The sequence below is a fragment of the Loxodonta africana genome, unplaced genomic scaffold, assembly GCF_030014295.1.
Source record: "Loxodonta africana isolate mLoxAfr1 unplaced genomic scaffold, mLoxAfr1.hap2 scaffold_207, whole genome shotgun sequence".
NCBI classification, from domain to species: domain Eukaryota; kingdom Metazoa; phylum Chordata; class Mammalia; order Proboscidea; family Elephantidae; genus Loxodonta; species Loxodonta africana.
The window spans coordinates 338338-361023 of record NW_026974946.1 but is presented as its reverse complement, the minus strand read 5'-3'; the positions used below and the strand labels follow the sequence as shown (position 1 = coordinate 361023).

The following is a 22686-nucleotide window of genomic DNA, read 5'->3' as shown; positions in this document are numbered from 1 at the left end:
GACATTCTTCTCTGGTTTCAGAGGTGTGAGCAGGCTGTGTGGCTGGCTGCTTCTCCCTGAGGAAACTGCAGCTGAACACTAGTACCAGTCCACCACAGCTGCTCCCGGGAATGGTGCCTGAGGGCTCCTGGCCATTCAGGTCTGGTAACTTCTCTCTGCTTCTGAATTGTCTCTTCCTCCCCTGCCTCTCAGTTCGTTTTCTAACCTTGTCTGTGATGTCCAGGGCTCCTAGCTTGTCATGAATGTACTCCTTTCACTTTTTTTCCCAGGTATTTGTTGTAAGAGGGCTCGCCAGTTGCGTCTGTCTATTCTGCCATCTTGGCCCCACCTCCTCATTTATTTTTATTTATTTGTGCTTTAAAAGTGAAAGGTTACAAATCAAGTCAGTCTCTCATACAGGAATTTACATACACTTTGCTGTATACTTCTAATTGCTCCCCCCTTAATAAGACGGCTCACTCCTTCCCTCCACTCTCTCTTTTAATGTCCATTCAGCCAGCTTCTGACCCCTTCTGCCCACTCATCTCCCATCCAGATAGGAGATGCCAACATAATCTCATGTGACTCCTGATCCAAGACACTCATTCTTCACCAGTATCATTTTCTATCCCATCGTCCAGTCCAATCCCTTCCTGAAGAGTTGGCTTTGGGAATGGTTCCTATCTTGGGCCAACAGAAGGTCTGGGGACCATGACTACCAGGGTGCTTAAGTATCAGTCATACCACTAAGTCTGGTCTTTTTATGAGAGTTTTTAGTGTGCATCCCACTGCTCTCCTTCTCCCTCAGGGGTTCTCTGTTGTGTTCCCTGTAAGGGCAGTCACCTGTTGTAGCTGGGCACCTTATAGTTTTTCTGGTCTCAAGCTGATGTAGTCTCTGATTTATGTGGCCCTTTCTGTCTCTTGGGCTCATAATTACCTTGTGTTTGGTGTTCTTCATTCTCCTTTGCTCTAGGTGAGTTGAGACCAATCGATGCATCTTAGTTGGCTGCTTGCTAACGTTTAAGACCCCAGCTGCCACTCTCCAAGTTGGGAGCAGCATCATTAGTAATTAAAGAATTTCAGTTAAAACATTAATGACATAATTCTTTACATCTATTAGAATATCATGTAGTTGGTAAGTATGTGGAGGAACCTGAGTATTCATAAACTCCTACAGGGAAATTAAAATGGTATAAATACTTTAAAAAATAATTTCCTTTCAGCATCAGGGTCTTCAAAAGCTAACCACAGTTTTATCATAAAATTTAACCATATTACTCATATATGTCTACCCAGGAGAAATTACAGCATTTTTCCTTACAAAGGCATGTATACAAATGTCCATAGCAACTTTGCAAAAGTCAAAAACTAGGATCAACCCAACTGCTCATCTACTTGAGGACGAATAAGTAAATTGCGGTATATTCAAGAAAATGGATACTACTCAACAATAAAAACTAATGAATTATTGTTACCTGCAAATATATTGATAAAAAGTACAAATCAATAAATTGGACTTTGTCAAAATTAAAACAACCCACACGTAGACATTTATTCCAGAGAAATGAAAACTTATTTTCATACAATAACATTTACACAAATTAGTAGATAAATGGTAACTTTGGAAAAGTGCAAGATAGTACACAGTACTGGGGAAGTCATGATAATTTGTTTAGGGCGAAGTCATAGAAGCTTCATAGACATATCCAAACCACCTGAGAGACTGAGCTACTGGGCTGAGGGGCTGGGGACCATGGTCTCAGGGAATATCTAGCTCAACAGACATAACATAGTCTATAGAGAAAATATTGTACATCCAACTGTGGTGACGCTTGCAAGCAGGCATCTAAAATATATCTACTGGTCATTCTGTTTGGAGCAAAGGAGAATGAAGAGAACCAAAGGCACAAGGGGAAGATTAGTCCGAAGGACTAATGGACCACAACAACCACAGCATCCACCAGACTGAGCCCAGGACAACTAGACAGTGCCCAGTTACCACCACCAACTGCTCTGGCAGGGGTCACAATAGAAGGTCCCAGACAGAGAGGGAGAAAAATGTAGAACAGACTTCAAATTCACACACACACACACACACACACACACAGAAACCTGGCTTGTTGGTCTCACAGAGACTGAAGAAACCATAAAAGTATGGCTCCTGGACACCTTTTAAAGTCCAACACTGAAGTCACCCCTGAGATTCACCCTTCAGCCAAAGATTGGACAGGTCTATGCGGCCAAAAATAACACACATGAGTGACGTACTTCGTATTGCAATCATAAATACAGGACTAGTGGGCACACTTGTTCAAAAGCAAAGAAGAGAAAACAGGATGGGACAGAAAAATTGGACAAATGGAAACAGAGGCTAAGGTAAAGAAAGGGAGAGTGTTGACATAGTACAGGGTTGGCAACAAATGTCACAAAGAACTTGTGCATTAACTGTTTAATGAGAAACTAATTTGCTCTGAAAGCTTTCACCTAAATCACAACCAAAAAAAGAAAAAAAGGTTGATAAAAACATTATTTATAATAGCTAAAAACTGGCAGCAACCCAAAATTTCCTTCTGTGGGTGAATGGTTATGTAAACTGTAATAAATAGATACATGATACAATACTCTACAATAAAATGAACAAATTATTAATACACACAACAGCATGGATGGACCTTAGTAGAGTCATGTGAAGTGAAAAAAGTCTATCTCAAAATGTTGTTGCTTTCTGCCATTGAGTTGACTTTAACTTATGACAACCTTATGTATAACAGAACAAAATGATGCCCAGTCCTGGGCTATCCTCAAAATCACTGGTATGATTGAGTCCACTGCTGCAGCCAATGTGGAAATCCATGTCACAGAGGGCTCACATTCTCTTTGGCCCTTTACTTCACCAAATATGATGTCCTCCTCCAGAAAATGGTCTTTCCTGATGACATGTCCAACGCAAGAAGATCGGACAATGTTCTGTTGGAGACAACAAGATATTTACCATTAAAAAATTTTTGGTTCGTTAGGTACCATGGAGTGGATTGTGACTCATAGTGACCTATAGGACAGAGTAGAAATGCCCCATAGGGTTGCCTAGGCTGTTATGAATGCAGATGGCAAGTTCTTTTTTCTCCAGAATGGCTTGTGGGTTAAAACTGTGAACCTTTTGGTTAGCAGTGAATTTTTAAACATTGCAATACCGGTGTTCCTTCCATTAAAGAATAGACAAGTAAAAAAAAATACACACATACATATACATATCATTACATATCACAAATAAGCAAAAAAAAAAGTCACAAATGTTTACATTACAAATATTTAAAATGGCAAAATGCATCAAAAAGATTTATAGCATAATACATATATATTCATAATAAAACATTACACACAAAATACCACACTTTACAAGGTGTGATGGTTAAGGTTGTGTGTCAACTTGTCTTGGCCATCATTCTCAGTGGTTTGGCAGTCCAAAGATGTTGTGATCACTTCCATGATGAGGTTCGATATAATGTGGTTACCTCCATGATAGACTCTGCTCTGAGTAGCAAGTCAGTTGAAAGGAAGTTTCCTTGGGTGTGTGGTCTGAATTGAATATAAGCAGACATTCTGGCAAGGTTCATTTGCTATTGCTCACTTTGGGTCCTGTAGCTGGCTCCTGTTCATCTGACCTCTGGTTCTTGGGAATTGAGCCAGCAGCTTGCCTTCAGTATTGCCTGCTGATTTGGGGATTCTTGGATCTTCCCAGCCAGTGAGCAAGAGCCCTGCTGTTTGACCTGTAGATGTTGGGTCATCCAGCCCTTGCAGCTGCATGAATCAGGAGAAGCCTGTATCCTGATCTCGGGACTTGGGATGTTCCAGCTTCAATATCCCTGTGAGCCATTTCCTTGATGTAAATCTCTGTATACACATATTTATATGCTTTACTGGTTTTGCTCCTCTAGAGAACCCAGCCTAAGACACAAGTGTATATTGACATGGTACAGCATATGTCAAGCACAGCTGAATATGTGTGAAGGCAAGAAAGATGTTTTGGGATGAGGATTGAACAGAATGGAAAAGCATACAATATTGAGATGTAATAAAGGAAGCAAAAAACCTAAACAGACAGATGATGGCAATTGATCATCAAATGAGAAGCAAGGGTAACATTTCTGTTCTTTAGGTCAAAACAAAATTAACAAACAAAAAATAACTTGAAAATAGCAATAACAGCAACAATAATAAAAATAGTAAGAGCAAACTAGGAAGTGATACCTCACATATGCACAATGCAATAGTTTTATTCCATTTAAGTCTTTTAAATAATGTGATAAGACAGTGTTTAAGCACTTCTTCGTTTTGTCATCCGTTTGAAGAAACCACTGTAGAAATAGAGAATGTTGATAGGTCTGTTATACAGATACGATATTTTAATCCCGATCCCCATGTGGTAAAAATGGAACGTTAACAAAGAGTAAAACAAAGGACTATATGAAACAGATAAACATAGACATGCATACACACTCTATGAGTAAAAATTTGGTCACTGGTGAATACAAAATATACTGGACAATTAACAAACGAAGGCCAGGTATTTTGTTAAGCTTTCAAATGCCTCAGGAACAATCAGCAAATTGTTTGGCATCTCCTCAGGGAGGATCTCCATGGGTAAAAAAAAAAAAAAAATCCATAAATTCTTCTCCCTCTGCCGTTTTAAGAAACACTTGGGAGAGGAGTCAAGACAGAGGCTTCATTGCAGGTAAAAAGACTGTTTCCGTATTTTACCAGTATCCAGAATGTTTCATTGACCCTTGCAGGGTCCCACCTTTATCCAATGGCAAAGTCATTGCAAAATATTAGGATTTCTGATTCAGTTCTGTGTGCGTTATACTTTTCAATAGTGCCTGAAGCTAGGATCTCTCTCCAATTTTTTGACATAATTTTTTTTTCAAATCTTCACACTCTATTTCAGAGGCTAAATGCTAAGAAGCATTTTGAAACATTATCATTCCATGTCTAAATATTTTTACTTCATATAAGTAGTTATCTGAATAAAGTTAACAGAAAAAAACAAAGTCCTGGAGTCAGTTTTGCCTCATAACTGCCCCCTGGGTATCAGAGACCCGTGCTCCACAGGTTTTTCAATGGCTGTGACCTTCCAGAAGTAGATCTTTCTTTCTTCAAGGTGCCTCTGAGTGGACTCGACCCACCAGCCTTTCAGTCTGTAGCTGAGTGCTTAAGTGTTTTTGCCACCCAGGTGGCCTAATTATGTGAATAATAGAGCTCCAATATGAAAGTAAAGGAAGCATATACAGTATTAAAAATACTGCAGCAGAATTATGAAGCTGCAGGTATTCAGTTTCTAGCATTGGTGTTCTTCAAAATCCTCAGTTATAAGCTGCCTCTAGGCTCTTATGTACCTCTCAAGTGTAATTTAATATTTAATGCATATTTAGATAACAGTACAAATGTCCATTTTTCCTAATCTCTTGATGAAGAAACAAATAAATTTCCATCTCACACCTCGTGTTGAGAAGTGAAAAGCAATTTTTGGAGTTTAGGAAACTTTTAATTACCTAGTTTTTTTTTTTATGGTGATAGTATAATATATACCATATTCTTCAATTTCCAGTAGAATCTGGCAGGAAGAAGACATAATTTTTTCAAAGAGCATAGCTGTGTAAAATGAATTAAATGCTCAACAAATACAGTAAACTATGGAAAATAATTTGGTGCTCTCCGTGGAACTCCAAAGCCGATGGGAGGAAGTCCTCTTATCTCCTCTTAACTTATAGGAAAAGCAGCACTTACCAATATAAGTATTTTTGTTCTTCAGCCTTTCATCATTGCAACTCGACAAGATTTACATTGCTTTTATTGTATTCATTGAAGATAGTTGATTTCCTAATTATAATATCTACTAATACCCAATTCAGTACCTCTTAAAAAAAATTTTTAGTGTGCTTTAAGTGAAAGTTTACACAGCAAATTAATTTTCCAATCAGAAACTCTTACCAAAAACTGTGTCCGCACTCTTTTCATTTCCTTCCTGGCTCCCTGTTTCCATTAGTCAGGTTTCCCTGTCCCTCCCTGACTACTTGCCCTTTTGGTCTCCTGTAGTTGATCGAAGTTATTGTTTAGCAGCCCCGTCTGTTATTGGCCTGAAAGGTGGCCACCAGGGGTGTCTGTAGTTTCACATTAGAAGATTGTCTTAAGAAAATAGTCTCAGGGGTTTCTCCAGCCTCTTTCAAACAAGTAAATCTGGTCTTTTTTGTTTATTTATTTTTGAATTTGAATTTTTTTTTTACATTTTTTCCCCCATTTTGCTCCAGGCTTTCTATTGTGATCCTGGTCAGAGTGGTACCATCTAGTCCTTCTGGTCTCAGGTTAGAGGAGGCTGTGGTTCATGTGGGCCATATGTCCTTTGGACTAATTACTTCCTTTAGTCTTTGGTTTTCTTCGTTCTCCTTTGTTCTAGGTGGAAAGAGGCCAATAGTTTTTTTTTTTTTTTCTGACATAAGCAATGTGTGTACAGGGTCACAACCTTGTAAGCAATGTTTTAAATGAGATAGTGTATTTCCTGTGCAACCATTTTATTATTTAATATGATACTATTGTATTTTTCTATTTGTTTGGTTATTCTTGATTCAGAGGCTGCTGGTAGTGCTATTTTCATGTAAGTAGTATCATTTCAAACCTTTCGTTCTTTTACCTTAAACTGCCATCCTCATCCTTCTCTGGCATTTTTTTTTTTTAATCTGTGGCTTATTAGGGATACATATATACATTTTAATTTAAATATACATGTGTTTATATGCATTATGTACTATATAATAGCTTAAACTAGAGGATTTCTTTATCCAAATGGAATTTTTAAATGAAATTTTGTTATATAAAATCAGTGACATGGACCTTACTTTCTCCCAATTTGTTCAAATTTTCTCTCACTGTCTTAGATTCTTCCATGAGAAACTATATCTCATTTGTTACAAACAATTTAGTATATTAGTTATAATGAAAATGCTCCTAGGTTAGGACATATTTTAAGTAAATTTATATTCAAATGCACTGCTGACTCAAAAGTGACCCCATAGCTGTAAATAGGCTATAAATCTCTATGGAAGCAGACTGCCACATCTTTCTCCCATGGAGCCACTGGTGGTTTTGAACCGCTGACCTTTAGGTTAGCAGTCCATCAACTTATATTAAAATGTATTAAGAAGATGTATCATCCAGAAGATTGGCACATCGATGGTCCAATTTTAGTCATGGAGTTGAGGATGCAGGAGGGAAGGGCTGGGCTCAGTTACATGGATAACAAACTACTCAACCTACTTATCATCATAACCCTGACATAGAAGCTAGATCACAGTAGGAGAATTTGCATATGCATATGTAAAGAAAACACCTTTCAGGTAACTTACTGTCATCATTTGTCATTTAAAAAAAAAAACATCACTATATACTTGATATTTGAGACTTATGTCCTGATATCTTAAATGCATTGAAACATTTAATCCTCATTTTTTTTTCCAGCAACACTGAAGGGAAGTGGTCATTTTGCACTTGTGAATAAAGAAATTAAGGTATCTTTTTTTTTTTTTATTCTATAACCCACAAAGCCAAAACCAAACCCATTGCCACTGAGTTGATTCCAACTCATAGTGACCCTATAGGACAGAGTAAAACTGCCCCAAAGAGTTTCCAAAGAGTACCTGGTGGATTTGAACTGCCGCTCTTTTGGTTAGCAGTCGTAGCACTTGACCACTATGCCACAAACTTTTCTATTACCCACAAGCTGAGGTATAAAAAAGACTATATCTGTATGGGTCTACCACCTGGAATAATTTCCTGTATAAAGACAGACTATCCCCACCACGATCTATTAGATTTTCCTTGTGTTCAATACTTGTCAAGTATGTTGTTTCCGACTGTACCACCTGTGGCACAAGGGCTTTTACAGGACTATGTTTTGAAGTAAGGGATACTAAATGTTTCCACACATTCTGGGAATTTGCATTTTGAAATGTTTTTAATGAAGTTAACATACATATTATAATTTTATACATGTCATTATGTAATTGTCAGTATTGTAAATGAAAAAAGAAAGTTTTGTAACCACCCATATACCTAACACATCTAAAATTTTTTACTTTTTTTATTTTTGCTTCATATATCTATATGTAAAAAAAGAAAACCTGTTGCCATCGAGTTGATTCTGACTCATAGAGACCTTATAGGACAGAGTAGAACTGCCCAATAGGTTTTCTAAGGAGCAGCTAGTAGATTCAAAAAGCTGACTTTGTGGTTATCAGCCAAGCTCTTAACCACTGCTCCACCAGGAATCCCATCAAGGTATATGTATATGTACATCTACATCTACGTGTACACGTACACATATGCCTTCACCTACATCTTTATCTGTGTCTATCTCTATCTCTATGTCTGTATCAGGGCTTTTCAACTTCCGCCATAGTGACATTTTGGACTGGAAATTTTGTTATTGTGTGGGGTTACTCTGTATATAGTAGAATTTTTAATAACATCCCAGGCCTCCATTAGATACCAGTAGTACCCTTCTCCTAGTACTGACACCCAAAATGTCCTAGGCATTGACAAATGTTCCATGGGCAGCAAATTTTCCTCAATTGATAACAAGTTAGATTTTTCTTTCTTTCCCTCTATCTTTTTTTCTTTCTTCATGTACCTATACTTTACTTGTGGGAGGCGGGTTTACTTTCAAAAACCTGTATTGGAAGTTTGGATTTATCTTATTCATTTAGCATATTGCCTTTGTATACTAAAAATCTACCAGATGATGCTACATAAAACCGATTGACTACGCTGATATCTCTATCCAGAACAGGTTTCCTGATAGACCAAGATGGAAAAGCAAAATCTAACAATGCTAAATGAATTCCTTCTGATGGGAATCACAGATCACCCTGGGCTCCAGGCTCCGTTGTTCGGGCTGTTCCTCATCATCTACACGATCTCAGTGGTGGGCAACTCAGGCATGATCATCCTCACCAAGACAGACTCCAAGCTACAAACACCCATGTACTTTTTTCTCAGACACCTGGCTATCACTGATCTTGGTTATTCAACAGCTGTGGGACCCAAAATGCTAGTCAATTTTATTGTGGATGAAAACACTATCTCCTATTATTTTTGTGCTACACAGCTAGCTTTCTTTATTGTGTTCATAACTAGTGAACTTTTTCTTCTGTCAGCAATGTCTTATGACCGCTTTGTGGCTATCTGTAACCCTCTGCTCTACACAGTCATCATGTCACAAAGGACTTGTTGGGTGCTGGTGGCAATACCCTATCTCTACAGCACATTTGTTTCTCTTCTGGTCACCATAAAGATTTTTAATTTATCCTTCTGCGGCTACAATATCATCAATCATTTCTACTGTGACAATCTCTTCTTGTTATCCTTGCTCTGCTCAAACACACATGAAATTGAATTGATCAATCTCATCTTAGCATCTTTTGATTTGATTTCATCTCTTCTAACAGTTCTTGTTTCTTACCTACTCGTTTTTGTAGCCATTCTCAGGATGAAGTCAGCTGAGGGCAGGCACAAGGCTTTCTCCACCTGTGGATCCCATCTGACAGTGGTGGTAGTGTTCTATGGGACTTTAATCTTTATGTACATGCAGCCCAAGTCCAGTCATTCCTTTGACACTGATAAAGTGGCTTCCATATTTTACACCCTGGTTATCCCCATGTTGAATCCCTTGATTTATAGCTTGAGGAACAAAGATGTAAAATGTGCCCTACATAGGACATGGAAAAAAATACGCAATGTATTTTCTAGAGTTTGATGCAGCATATGATTCCTACAAATTACACCATGAACTCAAACCTTGTCTGTGTGCCTCCATAGGGAACAGTGAGCACAAATATATTCAACATATATTTATAAATTGCCTTCTACATGCTAGTCACTCTTCTAAGTGCATTGATGAACAAAAGAGTACAAACTGGTACCTTTCTTGAAGGAAAGAGATGGATCACAAACAATAATTAAGAACAATCTATAGTACAGTAGAATGTGTTAGGACCCTTGTGGTGCAGCAGTTAAATTGCTTGACTGCTAACTGGAACGTCAGTGTTTCAAAAAACCAGTTGCTTCTTGGGAGAAAATTGAAGCAATCTGCTTCCATAAAGATTTTCAGCCTTGGAAACCCTATGGGACAGTTCTATTCTGTCCTATAATGTTGCTATGAGTCATAATTGACTCAACAGCAGTGCATTTGGTTTTTTTGATAATGTGTTAAAAAATACCAAACCCATTGTCCTTGAGTCGATTACTACTCACAGCAACCCTGTAAGACAGAGTAGAACTGCCCCATAGGGTTTTCAAGGAGTGGGCAGTGGATTTGAATTGCCGACCTTTTGGTTAGCAGCCAAGCTCTTAACCACTGCACCACTAGGGCTCCAGGAGAATGTGTTGGGAATCATGAAATTAGGCAAGGAGAGTGGATATGCTGAGTGGAAGTGGGAAAAAGTACTAGGTACAAAAGTGGAGATACAAAGATTCTGGTGTTTTTTTTTTTCAATTATTAAACTTTTCAGTGTCAGCACTTGTGTTTATGTATGTGTGTGTGTTTGTAAGCCTTTGCCTTCTGTTTTAGTCTTCAAAGTCTTCTGAAGGCTGCATTAGATCAGGGCCAGGTTGCGAGGAGTCTCAGAGTATATGGCGATTTAAAGTACTCAGTTGCATGAATTGCTTAAATGCCCCCATTGCAGATCTTGGAGTTCTACCCTTTACCCATTAATGCCTTTACTTTCACATGTAAATCTGTTTACTCAACATACCTTGAAATTTTTGCAGTTCAAAAGTTCAGCTCTGCATCTGACTTGTTTTTGCCTAGATCAGAATATACACCAGTTAAGATAAATTTCTTGAGGCCAACCATAGAGGCTCCCAGGTTTGAAATCCATCCCCTGCTGGTTGTTCTTTCTTAATAATTATCTTTTTTTGTTTAATGGATGATCCTTTCTTATCTATATCAACAACTTTTTAAGTTGTTTGTTCAATTACTTTCTGTGTATCTCCTTGGGTAACAGGATAGTCTATGACGAGTTAAGTTTGCTGCCTCTCTTTCATTGGTTTGGCTTTCCTAAACTTTGGTAAATATTTATTATGAATTTTATTTGCATTGACTTTTGTCCACCCTACTTGTGAGCGACAAAATGAGATAATCCCATGGTTTGTGCTTACCTGTATTTCTAATTCAAGTAAGACCTTTTATGTGGTAAGGATATAGTTATCTAGTTTTACGGACATAGCTGCAGCATGTTAAAACCCACTGCCGTCGAGTTGATTCCGATGCTCCTTAATTTTTTCCATGTATTTTTGTTTATTGTTATTATTTTAAAATTTCTAGTATTTTTTTGAAACTTCAAAAGTCTAAATTATTTTCTTGGCACATGATCATGAAATAAAATTCTCCGTGTAGCCAATGAAACTTGAATAAAAATAGTCCATTGGAATATAAAAAGGTGCACGGTTTATTGTCATGTGAGCATAAATAGTTTAAAAATGTTAAAGTACTTAGAAGGCTATGAAGGTCATGAGCACTAAACCAAACAAAACCCCGTTGCCATCGAGTGGATTCTGCCTCATAGCAACCCTATAGAACAGAGTAGAACTGCCCCTATAGGGTTTCCAGTGAGCAGCTGGTGGGTTTGAACTGCTGACCTTTCGGTTAGCAGCAGAGTTCTCAACCACCACGCCAATAGGGCCCTGCTGCTGGACTTTTTTTTTAAATAAATTAAAACCCCTTTCTTGAGCTAATTTTGGGTGATCCCTTTGCTTATTGTTTCATTACATGCATGGGAAAAGCATTACTAGATGATGCAATGCAGAGAGGCAGAGGCACCATAAGCAATTGTGACAGTTGGGCACCATGGTATTGTAGGGTGTGTCATTCATATACACTAAGATGTGAAAGAAGCAGCTGAAAATTTGCAATATATTGGGTAGTCCCAAGTTTAATGCAAACATCTAAGAGCTTCCCACCACAGAAATCATCAGATCAAAAGGAATAACATACAACTCAGGGATATCCATCAACCCAAAGGAAAAAAAAGTGTAATTCACCTATATAGTTTTTCACTGAAGGAGCTCCTGAAATTAAGAGAGAGAAAGAGAGGAGAGAGAGAGAAAAAAAAAAAAAAGGAAATACTAGCTGAGGATCTTGAGTATACGAGTTAAACATTTTTACAGTTAGAATAAGAAATGATCTGTGATTCATTTAAATATTTAATGGTCCCCAATAATCTTAATACTTGTTGTTGTTAGGTGCCATTGAGTTAGTTTTGACTCACAGAAACCCCATGTACAGGAGAATGGAATAGCACCTGGTCCTGAGCCATCCTCACAATCATTGCTGTGTTTGAGACCATTGTTGCAGCCACTGTGCCAATCCACCTCCTTGAGGGTCTTCCTCTTTTTCTTTGACCCTGTACTATACTAAGCTTGATGTTCTTCTCCAGTGACTGGTCCCCACCACCAAGTGTCAAATAGTATCTGCATGTAATCTTTCATCTAGAGAAAGTTACCACCAAATTGGTACTACATACGTTGCTGGATTCCCTGGAGAAAGAGTAAACCAGTGGAGAGGTGAACAGAAATGCTTTGAGGTAGGGAAGTCACAGAAGTCAAGTTACAGGAAGAGTGATATTCTAATTTCCAGTATATGTGACTGGCACATTGCTAGAACTGTGAGGGGCATGCCCTTCACTACAACGTGGTATTCCTCCCAGTTTTCGTTGTGTCATATTCTAGTAGTAGGTTATCTTGTATTCATAGCCAGTCTTTTCTATACACAATGGCAACTAAAAACAATAGCAAACCTGTAAAGGCTCCTTGGTGAGAAATATAAAAATATTATATTACTTAAATCCCAGAAAACCTGCACAATTTAATATATGAAATAACAGCAAAGTACAGCATCAGATATATCTATTTACATAATTTTAGCTCAAAATATTAGTTTATTACTTGAAGCAATAAAAACTAGCCAACCCTAAAGTAGGCAAAATAAGAATTCAACATTTACTGTCTCATAGAGAATATTGGTATTTAAAACTCACTTCTTCATGGACATTTTCTTTGACCATCACAACAAATGACTCTATGGAAATTGTTAACTTAAAATAATTGATAAAGAAACATTGGATTTTTTTCAAGGCTTTATTTTTTACAAAGTCATTAAATGTTCATGATTTTTTTTTTAAACATTAAGACTTTTAATACCTACTTGAGTAAGCAAGGATTCTACACATTTAAAGTGCTTTATACATGGGTAAATCTCTTTTTTCACATCTAGAAGTCAGATAAATTGGCTTTTTCTTGTTACATTTATTTTTTAAAACCTTTTATTGAGATATAATTAACATAGCATATAATTCACTGGGTTTTTATAGTTCACTCACTTGGCTTGAATTTTTTTCTTCATTTCTTTCAGTATGAGAAATGCCGAGCATGTTCTTCCCTTTTGGTTTTCCATGGTCTTTGCACATTTCATTATAATAGTTTATTTGTCTTCTCAAGCCACCCTTTGAAATCTTCAGTTTTTAACTTCATTATTTCTTCCATTTGCTTTCAAGAGCAATTTTCAGAGTCTCCTCAGCCATCCATTTTGTTTTTTTCTTTCTTTCCTATTTTTTTTTAATGACCTTTTGCTTTGTTCATACTTGATGTCCTTGATCCCATTCCAAATTTGTCTAATCTTTGGTCATTAGTGTTCAATGTGTCAAATATATTCTTGAGATGGTCTCTAAATTCAGGCTGGATGTACTCAAGGTCATGTTTTGCTCTAATTTTCTTCAGCTTCATCTTGAACTTACATATGATTAATCATTGGTCTCCTCTGCACTTGGCTCCTGGCCTTGTTGCAACGATGATATTGAGCTTCTCCATCATCTCTTTCCACAGACATAGTTGATTTCATTCCTGTGTGTTCTGTCTGGTGAGTTCCACATGTATAGTCTCCTTTATGTTGCTGAAAAAAAAGTTATTCGTAAAGAAAAATTTGTTGGTTTTACAATATTCTAACATGCGATGCCTGACATTGTTTCTAACACCAAGGCCATATTTTCCAACTACCAATCCTTCTTCATTGTCTCCAACTTTCACATTCTAATCACCAATAATTATCAATGCATCTTGACTGCAATTTTGATTAATTTCAGACTTCATAAGTTGATAAAATCTTTGATTTCCTTATCTTTGGCATTAGTGTTTGGTGGGTAAATTTGAATAATAGTCATATTAACTGGTTTTCTTCATTGGAGTATGGATATATCCTGTCTCTGACAGCATTGCACTTCAGGATAGATCTTGAAATGTTCTTTTTTAAGGATGAGTGTGATGCCATTCCTCTTCAATTTGTTGTTCCCATGATAGTCCAAATCAAAACGTATAATACCAGTCCATTTCAGCTCACTAAGGTCTAGGATATCCGGATGCCCATCTTTATGTTTTTTGTTTCATTTTTTACAATTTCATTTCTCAGAGATTCATACTTCATACATTTCATGTTCTGATTATTAAGGGCTATTTGCCAGTTTCTTTTCATTTTGAGTCATGCTAATAAAATTGAATATCTTAATCTGATAAAATAGAATAAGAAAGCAGTCTTAAACAGACAATTCACAACGAAAGAAGGAGTGGAGCGACTAATATCTGTCTCCATATTAAAAAAATAAGAGAAATATAGGGAAAAAATGCATATCATATACATCAAATGTAATAATTTTATTGCATTTGAGAACATGGTGGAAATAAGGAAATATTGAGTGGCCTGTCCTAAAGGTAAATTTTTTTAATCCAGGTCCCTGGGTGCGACAATTTGAAAGTTAACTGAGTTAAATTAATAAATGTATCTAAAAGAAACCTACTCCTTGGTGAACGCAAATAGTTTAGAAAATTAGCAGACACCCTAGATGTTTTCTTAAGCTTTCAAGGGCTTCAGACATTAACACATTGCTTGCTATCTCCTCAGGGAGAGCCTCAAGGGCTGAGAGAAAGCTATAAATTGTTTCCACTATGCCATGCTAAGGAGCTAATAAAACAGATTGATTACAGGTAAAAGGCATAATTTTTTATGCAGTGCCATTTTTCTAACATCTAGAATGTTTTGGTGACATTTTCAAGGCTTCATTTTAATCAATGGCAAAGCAACAGCAAAATAGTAAGAATTTTGATTTAGTTCTGTCTGCTTTCCATCATTATCCCTGATAAGTTTTATATGAGGTAGATGTGGACTTCTCGTATTCTCTTTTCTAATTTAACGCTTTGAATTTTAATGTCTGCATTTGCTTGCTAATAGTTTACTCAGAGACTGCTCTGCTTATAGTGTTCAGGAATAGATATATGCAAGTTAAGAAAGAAAAGAAAGAGAGAGAGAGAAAGAAAGAGAGAGAGAAGAAGGAAGGAAGGAAGGAAGGAAGGAAGGAAGGAAGGAAGGAAAGAAGGAAGGAAGGAAGGAAGGAAGGAAGGAAGAAGGAAGGAAGGAAGGAAGGAAGGAAGGAAGGAAGGAAGGAAGGAAGGAAGGAAGGAAGGAAGGAAGGAAGGATAGATGATGATAGATTAGATAGATGATAGACAGATCAGACGGACAGACAGACAGATAGATAGATAGATATAGACACACAGACATAGTTAGGAAGAAGTAATCACTACAAAATTTTAAACCAACCATTCTGTTATCTTAACCTGTAGGGCTATTGTTGTGTTTTTAAAACATCTGAGGTATATTCAGATACTTTTTTTTTGAGATTATAATTAAATGGATCTCTGATGTCTCATGGCACATAAAAGTTCTGATGTTAAATGGAAGACGCTTCATGTTCAGACAGATTTTAAATAACTTCCAGTAATTCACATATATGTCATCGTCAGTATATTTTCTTTTTCTCCTACGCTATTGTGTCATATGGTGATTTTTTAACTTTCTTTTTTTTCATAAAAAGTAGAGGATTTTTTTTTTTACAAGGCAGAGTTTGTGACATTAATGTTTCACTATTTGTTCAGATTTCCTCATATATCCTAGATTTCTCCATGAGAAAAACTACATATATCTGATGTGTTAAAAAAAAACTTAGAATGTGTCAGTTATAATACTAATGCTCAATTGGAGGAGAAATTATGTAGACTAACAAAGAAAGTCATCTATAGAATGGCACTTTCAGGCACTTCAGTCATAGAATGGGTTTTATGGAAATGTGGGGCTGGGGTCAGTTACAAGGATAGAACCATAATGAACCTAGTCATTATGAAAGTGGTGGCAAAGAATTTAAGTCACAGTCCAGAAGAATTTACCTATAAATATCATAGAGATCAAAACAATTAACAAAAAAAATCATTTCAAGTAATTACTGGCAACATCAAAAAAAATAGGTGACAAGGATGATAGACAAATACATGATAGATAGTTATACAGAGAGACATATGGATGAATGGATGGATGGGTGGATAGATGGAAGGATGGATGGATAGATAGATAAAGTGTACTAAACACACTCTATTTTAGAGTTATTTTCAAGTAACAAAGACACATTGAAGCATTTAATTCTCATGTATTCTTCATAACAATCCTGCAAGAAAGTGTTAGAATATGATTTTTCAGGTAGGGATAAACAGATTCATATAACTTATGTTATTTACCCAAAGTACCACTTTGTATATCTTACAAATGGAGGTATAACCCAACCTAGTATAGCAGAGGCTGTATCTAGGTTCATACAAAGGAATGTTTTCATCTATAAAGACAAATAATCCCTATTGTAATCAATTATATATCTATCTAAAACTCATCTACTATGTTGATTGTTCCATCCTGAACCAACTGTAATCATGAGTTTGCATAAGATAATGTTTTGAAATGAAAGGTTCAAAATGTTTTCACATATTTCTTCTTTGTTGTTGTTGTTAGGTTCTATCGAGTCGGTTCTGACTCATAGCGACCCTATGCACAACAGAATGAAACACTGCCTGGTCCTGCGCCATCCTTACAATCGTTTGTTATGCTTGAGCTCATCGTTGCAGCCACTGTGTCAATCCACCTCGTTGAGGGTCTTCCTCTTTTCCGCTGACCCTGTACTTTGCCAAGTATGATGTCCTTTCTCCAGGGACTGATCCCTCTTGACAATGTGTCCAAAGTACATAAGATGCAGTCTCGCCATCCTTGCTTCTAAAGAGCATTCTGGCTGTACTTCTTCTAAGACAGATTTGTTCGTTCTTTTGGCAGTGCATGGGATATTCAATATTCTTCACCAACACCACAATTAAAAGGCGTCAATTCTACTTCAGTCTTCCTTATTCATCGTCCAGCTTTCACATGAATATGATGCGATTGAAAATACCATGGCTTGGATCAGGCAAACCTTAGTCTTCAGGGTGACATCTTTGCTCTTCAACACTTTGAAGAGGTCCTTTGCAGCAGATTTACCCAATGCAATGCATCTTTTGATTTCTTGACTGCTGCTTCCATGGCTGTTGATTGTGGATCCAAGTAAAATGAAATCCTTGACAACTTCAGTCTTTTCTCCGTTTATCATGATGTCGCTCATTGGTCCACTTGTGAGGATTTTTGTTTTCTTTATGTTGAGATGTAATCCATACTGAAGGCTGTGGTCTTTGATCTTCATTAGTAAGTGCTTCAAGTCTTCCTCACTTTCAGTAAGCAAGCTTGTGTCATCTGCATAACGCAGGTTGTTAAGGAGACTTTCTCCAATCCTGATGCCCTGTTCTTCATATAGTCTAGCTTTTCTTTAGGTATACGAAAAAGATAAAAGTTTTAAGAAGAGTACAATAAATATCCATGTATCTAACACCTAAAGGTTTAACAGTTTATCCATTTTTGTTTCATCTATCAATCTATCCATTAATCTATAATATGTGTGTGTGTGTGTGTGTGTGTATAAAATTTGTGGGAGTAGGGTATATATTCAAATATCCTAATAAGGAAAGATTGGATTTATATTATTCACACTGGATTTGTATACTAAAAATCCATCGGACGACTATGTTAAAGCTATTGACGATGCTGATGTCTCTATCCAGAATAGGTTTCCTGATAGACCTAGATGGACAAACACAGTCTAACAGTGCTGAATGAATTCATCCTGTTGGGAATCACAGACTGTCCTGAGCTGCAGACTCCATTGTTTGGACTGTCCCTCATCAACTACATGATCTCAGTGGTGGGCAACTTGGGTATGGTCATCCTCACCAAGATAGACTCTAGTCTACAAACTCCCAAGTATTTTTTTCTCAGATACGTAGCTATCACTGATCTTGGTTACTCAATAGCTGTGGGACCCATAATGTTGGTAAATTTTGTTGTGCATGAAAATACAATCTCCTATTATTTTTGTGCTATACAGCTAGTTATTTTTATTTTGTTCATAAATAGTGAATTTTTTATTCTGTCAGCAATGTCTTATCACCACTATGTAGCCAGCTGTAACCCTCTGCTCTACACAGTCATCACGTCACAAAGGACGTGGTGGGTGCTGGTGGTGACTCCCTACCTCTACACCACATTTGTTTCTCTTCTCCTCACCATAAAGATTTTTAATTTATTCTTCTGTGGCTACAATGTCATCAGGCATTTCTACTGTGATGGTCTCCCCTTGTTGTCTTTCCTCTGCTCAGACACACTTGGAATTGAATCGATCATTCTCATCTTAGCAGCTTTTGATTTAATTTCATCCTTCCTAATAGTTCTTGTTTCTTACCTGCTCATTCTTCAATCATTCTCAAGATGAAGTCAGCTGAGGGCAGGCACAAGGCTTTCTCCACTTGTGGATCCCACCTAACAGTGGTGGTAGTGTTCTATGGGACTTTAATCTTTATGTACATGCAGCCCAAGTCCAGTTCCTCCTTTGACACTGATAAAATGGCTTCCATATTTTACATACTGGTTATTCCCATGTCAAATCCCTTGATCTATAGTTTAAGGAATAAAGATGTAAAATATGTCTTACATAGGACTTTGGGACAATTATGTAATATATTTACTCAAAGTTCACTATACCATATGATTCATATAAATTACATTATGGGCTTTAAACTGTTTTCTCTCTGCCTCCAAAGGGAATAGCAAGCAAAAAAGCATAGACAAGTTCAACATATATTTCTATGTTGCCTTCTACCACTCAGTTTACTAAGAGCTATAAAGAGATTAATAAATAAAACAGTAAAAAATGATGACTTCCTGACCAGTGCCTGATCTCTAAAATCTATATGATTCTGTTAAAACTCAACCACAAAAAGACAAACAACCCAATCAAGAAGTGGACAAAGGATATGAACACGCACTTCACTAAAGAAGATATTCAGGCAGCTAACAGATACATGAGAAAATGCTCTCGATCATTAGCCATTAGAGAAATGCAAATTAAAACTACGATGAGATTCCATCTCACTCCACCAAGGCTGGCATTAATCCAAAAAACACAAAATAATAAATGTTGGAGAAGCTGTGGAGAGATTGGAACTCTTATACACTGCTGATGGGAATGTAAAATAGTACAACCACTTTGGAAATCTATCTGGCGTTATCTTAAACAGTTAGAAATAGAACTACCATACAACCCAGAAATCCCACTCCTCGGGATATACCCTAGAGAAATAAGAGCCTTCACACGAACAGATATATGCACACCCATGTTTATTGCAGCTCTGTTTACAATAGCAAAAAGCTGGAAGCAACCAAGGTGTCCATCAACAGATGAGTGGTTAAATAAATTGTGGTATATTCACACAATGGAATACCACGCATCGATAAAGAACAGTGACAAATCTGTGAAACATTTCATAACATAGAGGAACCTGGAAGGTATTATGCTGAGCGAAATTAGAGGCAAAAGGACAAATATTGTATAAGACCACTATTACAAGATCTTGAGAAATAGTATAAACTGAGAAGAACACATACTTTTGTGGTTACGAGGGGGGAGGGAGGGAGGGTGGGAGAGGGTTATTTACTGATTAGTTAGTAGATAAGAACTACTTTAGGTGAAGGGAAGGACAATACTCAATACAGGGAAGGTCAGCTCAACTGGACTGGACCAAAAGCAAAGAAGTTTCTGGGATAAACTGAATGCTTCAAAGGTCAGCGGAGCAAGGGCGGGGGTTTGGGAACTATGGCTTAAGGGAACTTCTAAGTCAATTGGCAAAATAATTCTATTATGAAAACATTCTGCATCCCACTTTGAAATGTGGTGTCTGGGGTCTTAAATGCTAACAAGCAGCCATCTAAGATGCATCAATTGGTCTCAACCCACCTAGATCAAAGGAGAATGAAGAACACCAAGGTCACACAATAACTATGAGCCCAAGAGACAGAAAGGGCCACAGGAACCAGAGACTTACATCGTCCTGAGACCAGAAGAGCTAGATGGTGCCTGGCCACAACCGATGACTGCCCTGACAGGGAGCACAACAGAGAACCCCTGAGGGAGCAGGAGATCAGTGGGATGAAGACCCCAAATTCTCATAAAAAGACCAGACTTAATGGTCTGACTGAGACTAGAGGAATCCCGGCAGTCATGTACCCCAAACCTTCTGTTGGCCCAGGACAGGAACCATTCCCGAAGACAACTCATCAGACATGGAAGGGACTGGACAATGGGTTGGAGAGAGATGCTGGTAAAGAGTGAGCTACTTGTATCAGGTGGACACTTGAGACTGTGTTGGCATCTCCTGTCTGGATGGGAGATAGGAGAGTAGAGAGGGTTAGAAACTAGCAAAATTGTCACGAGAGACTGGAAGGGCTGACTCATTAGGGGGAGATTAAGTGGGAGTATGGAGTAAGGTGCATATAAGCTTATATGTGACAGGCTGACTTGATTTGTAAATGATCACTTAAAGCTCAATAAAAATTATTTAAAAAAATGTTGTCTTCCTTAAGCAGGAGAGATGTATTATAAGCATACTAATTAAGAAATTTTATAGGATATTAGAAGGAGTTAGGTGGTGATTAAAAAAAAGAAATGAAAAACAAGAGTAAATATGCCCAGTGGGATAGGGAAACAGTAGTAGATACAGGAAGAATTCCAAGTATCTGGTGTTTTCCCCATTTAGAAGAAAAAAAAAATTGTAGAAAGTATATGTGTGCGTGTATGTATGTGCGTGTAGGTGCATGTATGCGTGTACGTGTGTGCATGTGTTTATGTGTGCTTGTGTGTATGTGCGTGCACACTTGTTTGTATGTGTATGTGAATGTATGTATACCTACGTGCATGTGTCTGTACGTGTACATATGTGTGTATGTATATGTGTGTGTGTGTTCGTGTCTGCATACCTTCTGTTTTGTGTTCATTCTCTGCCCAGGGGTGGCTAATTCTGATTGCAAGAAGGCTCTGTATAGTGGGATGATATGAAATTTGCTCAAATGTCCACTTTCTAAACCTTGAAATCCATCTCTTTCATCATCAGCGCCTTTATTTTCATATATGAGCCCTTAGAATCTGTTTGCTTTGTTATTATTTCTATCGTTATTATAACAGTAATATAAACAGTAATAAAATATAGTTATTATATTTGATAAGACCAGCTCAGTATCTGTTTTTCTCTAAATGAGCCCATTTTGTCTGTATCATTAGATATACCAGGTAAGATAAATTTATTGGCGTCAGCCACAGAAGTTTCCGGGTTTTTTTCATTTTTTCTCTTCCAGATGGATATCACTTCCTTATTGGACGCTTCTGTCTCATAGATTTTTCCCCTTATCTGTCTAGAAAACAATAGTTACTCTATTTAGGAGACATTATCTGTTTAAGGTATCCTTGCATAAGAGGTCTATGGTATGATGACTTAGGTCATTTGCCTTGTTTTTTTTTTTTTTTAAGAATGTTCTCAAATTTGTGTAATATGAGTGTGCACTATATTTTGAGTGACCTATTGTTTGAATTCACTGTTTTGACTATTCTACTTGGAAGAAGCAAAAGAAGATAATCCCATGATTTGAACTATGCTGTGTTTCTAGTGAGTGAGGTGTGATTTGTAGTATTTTATATATTTGACATGGTTTCTGCACATGTTATTGTTGTTAGGTGCCATCAAGTTGGTTTTGACTCATAGTGACCCTATATACAACAGGAGGAAGCACTGCCGGGTCCTGTGCTATCCTCACAATAGTTTTTATGTTTGAGCCCATTGATGCAGCCACTGTTGTCAATTCATCTCCTTGAGGGTCTTTCTCTTTCTTGCTGACCCTCTACTTTACCAAGCATGACATCTTTCTCACAGAACTGAGGCGTCCCGATAACTGGTCCAAAGTATATGAAATGTAATCTTGTCTGTCTTGCTTCTAAGGAGCATTGTGGTTGTATTCTTCAAAGACAAATTTGTTCATTCTTTTGGCAGTCCACGGTATATTCAATATTCTTCGCCAACACCACAGTTCAAAGGCATTAATTCTTCGGTCTTCCTTATTCATCATCCAGCTTTCACATGCATATGAGGCGATTGAAAACACCATGCCTTGGGTAGGAGCACCTTAGTCTTCAAGGTAATACCTTTGCTTTTCAACATTTAAAGAGGTCTTTTGCAACAAATTTGCCCAATGCAGCATGTCTTTTGCTTTCTTGACTGCTGCTTCCAGGAGCATTGAATGTGGATCCAAGTAAAATGAAATCTTTGACAACTTCAATCTTTTCTTCATTTATCTCAATGTTGCCTATTGGTCCCGTTGTGAGGGTT

The 22686-nt window shown here is 37.3% G+C and overlaps 1 protein-coding gene across 1 annotated transcript; it reads left to right on the top strand.

Moving 5' to 3' along the window:
- Positions 1-6014: 6014 nt before the first annotated feature.
- On the top strand, positions 6015-11710 carry LOC135229328 (olfactory receptor 8K3-like). The gene has a single exon (XM_064278960.1). The coding sequence runs from the start codon at positions 8837-8839 to the stop codon at positions 9782-9784; it is 948 nt and encodes a 315-aa protein (XP_064135030.1). The 5' UTR covers positions 6015-8836; the 3' UTR covers positions 9785-11710.
- Positions 11711-22686: the final 10976 nt, after the last annotated feature.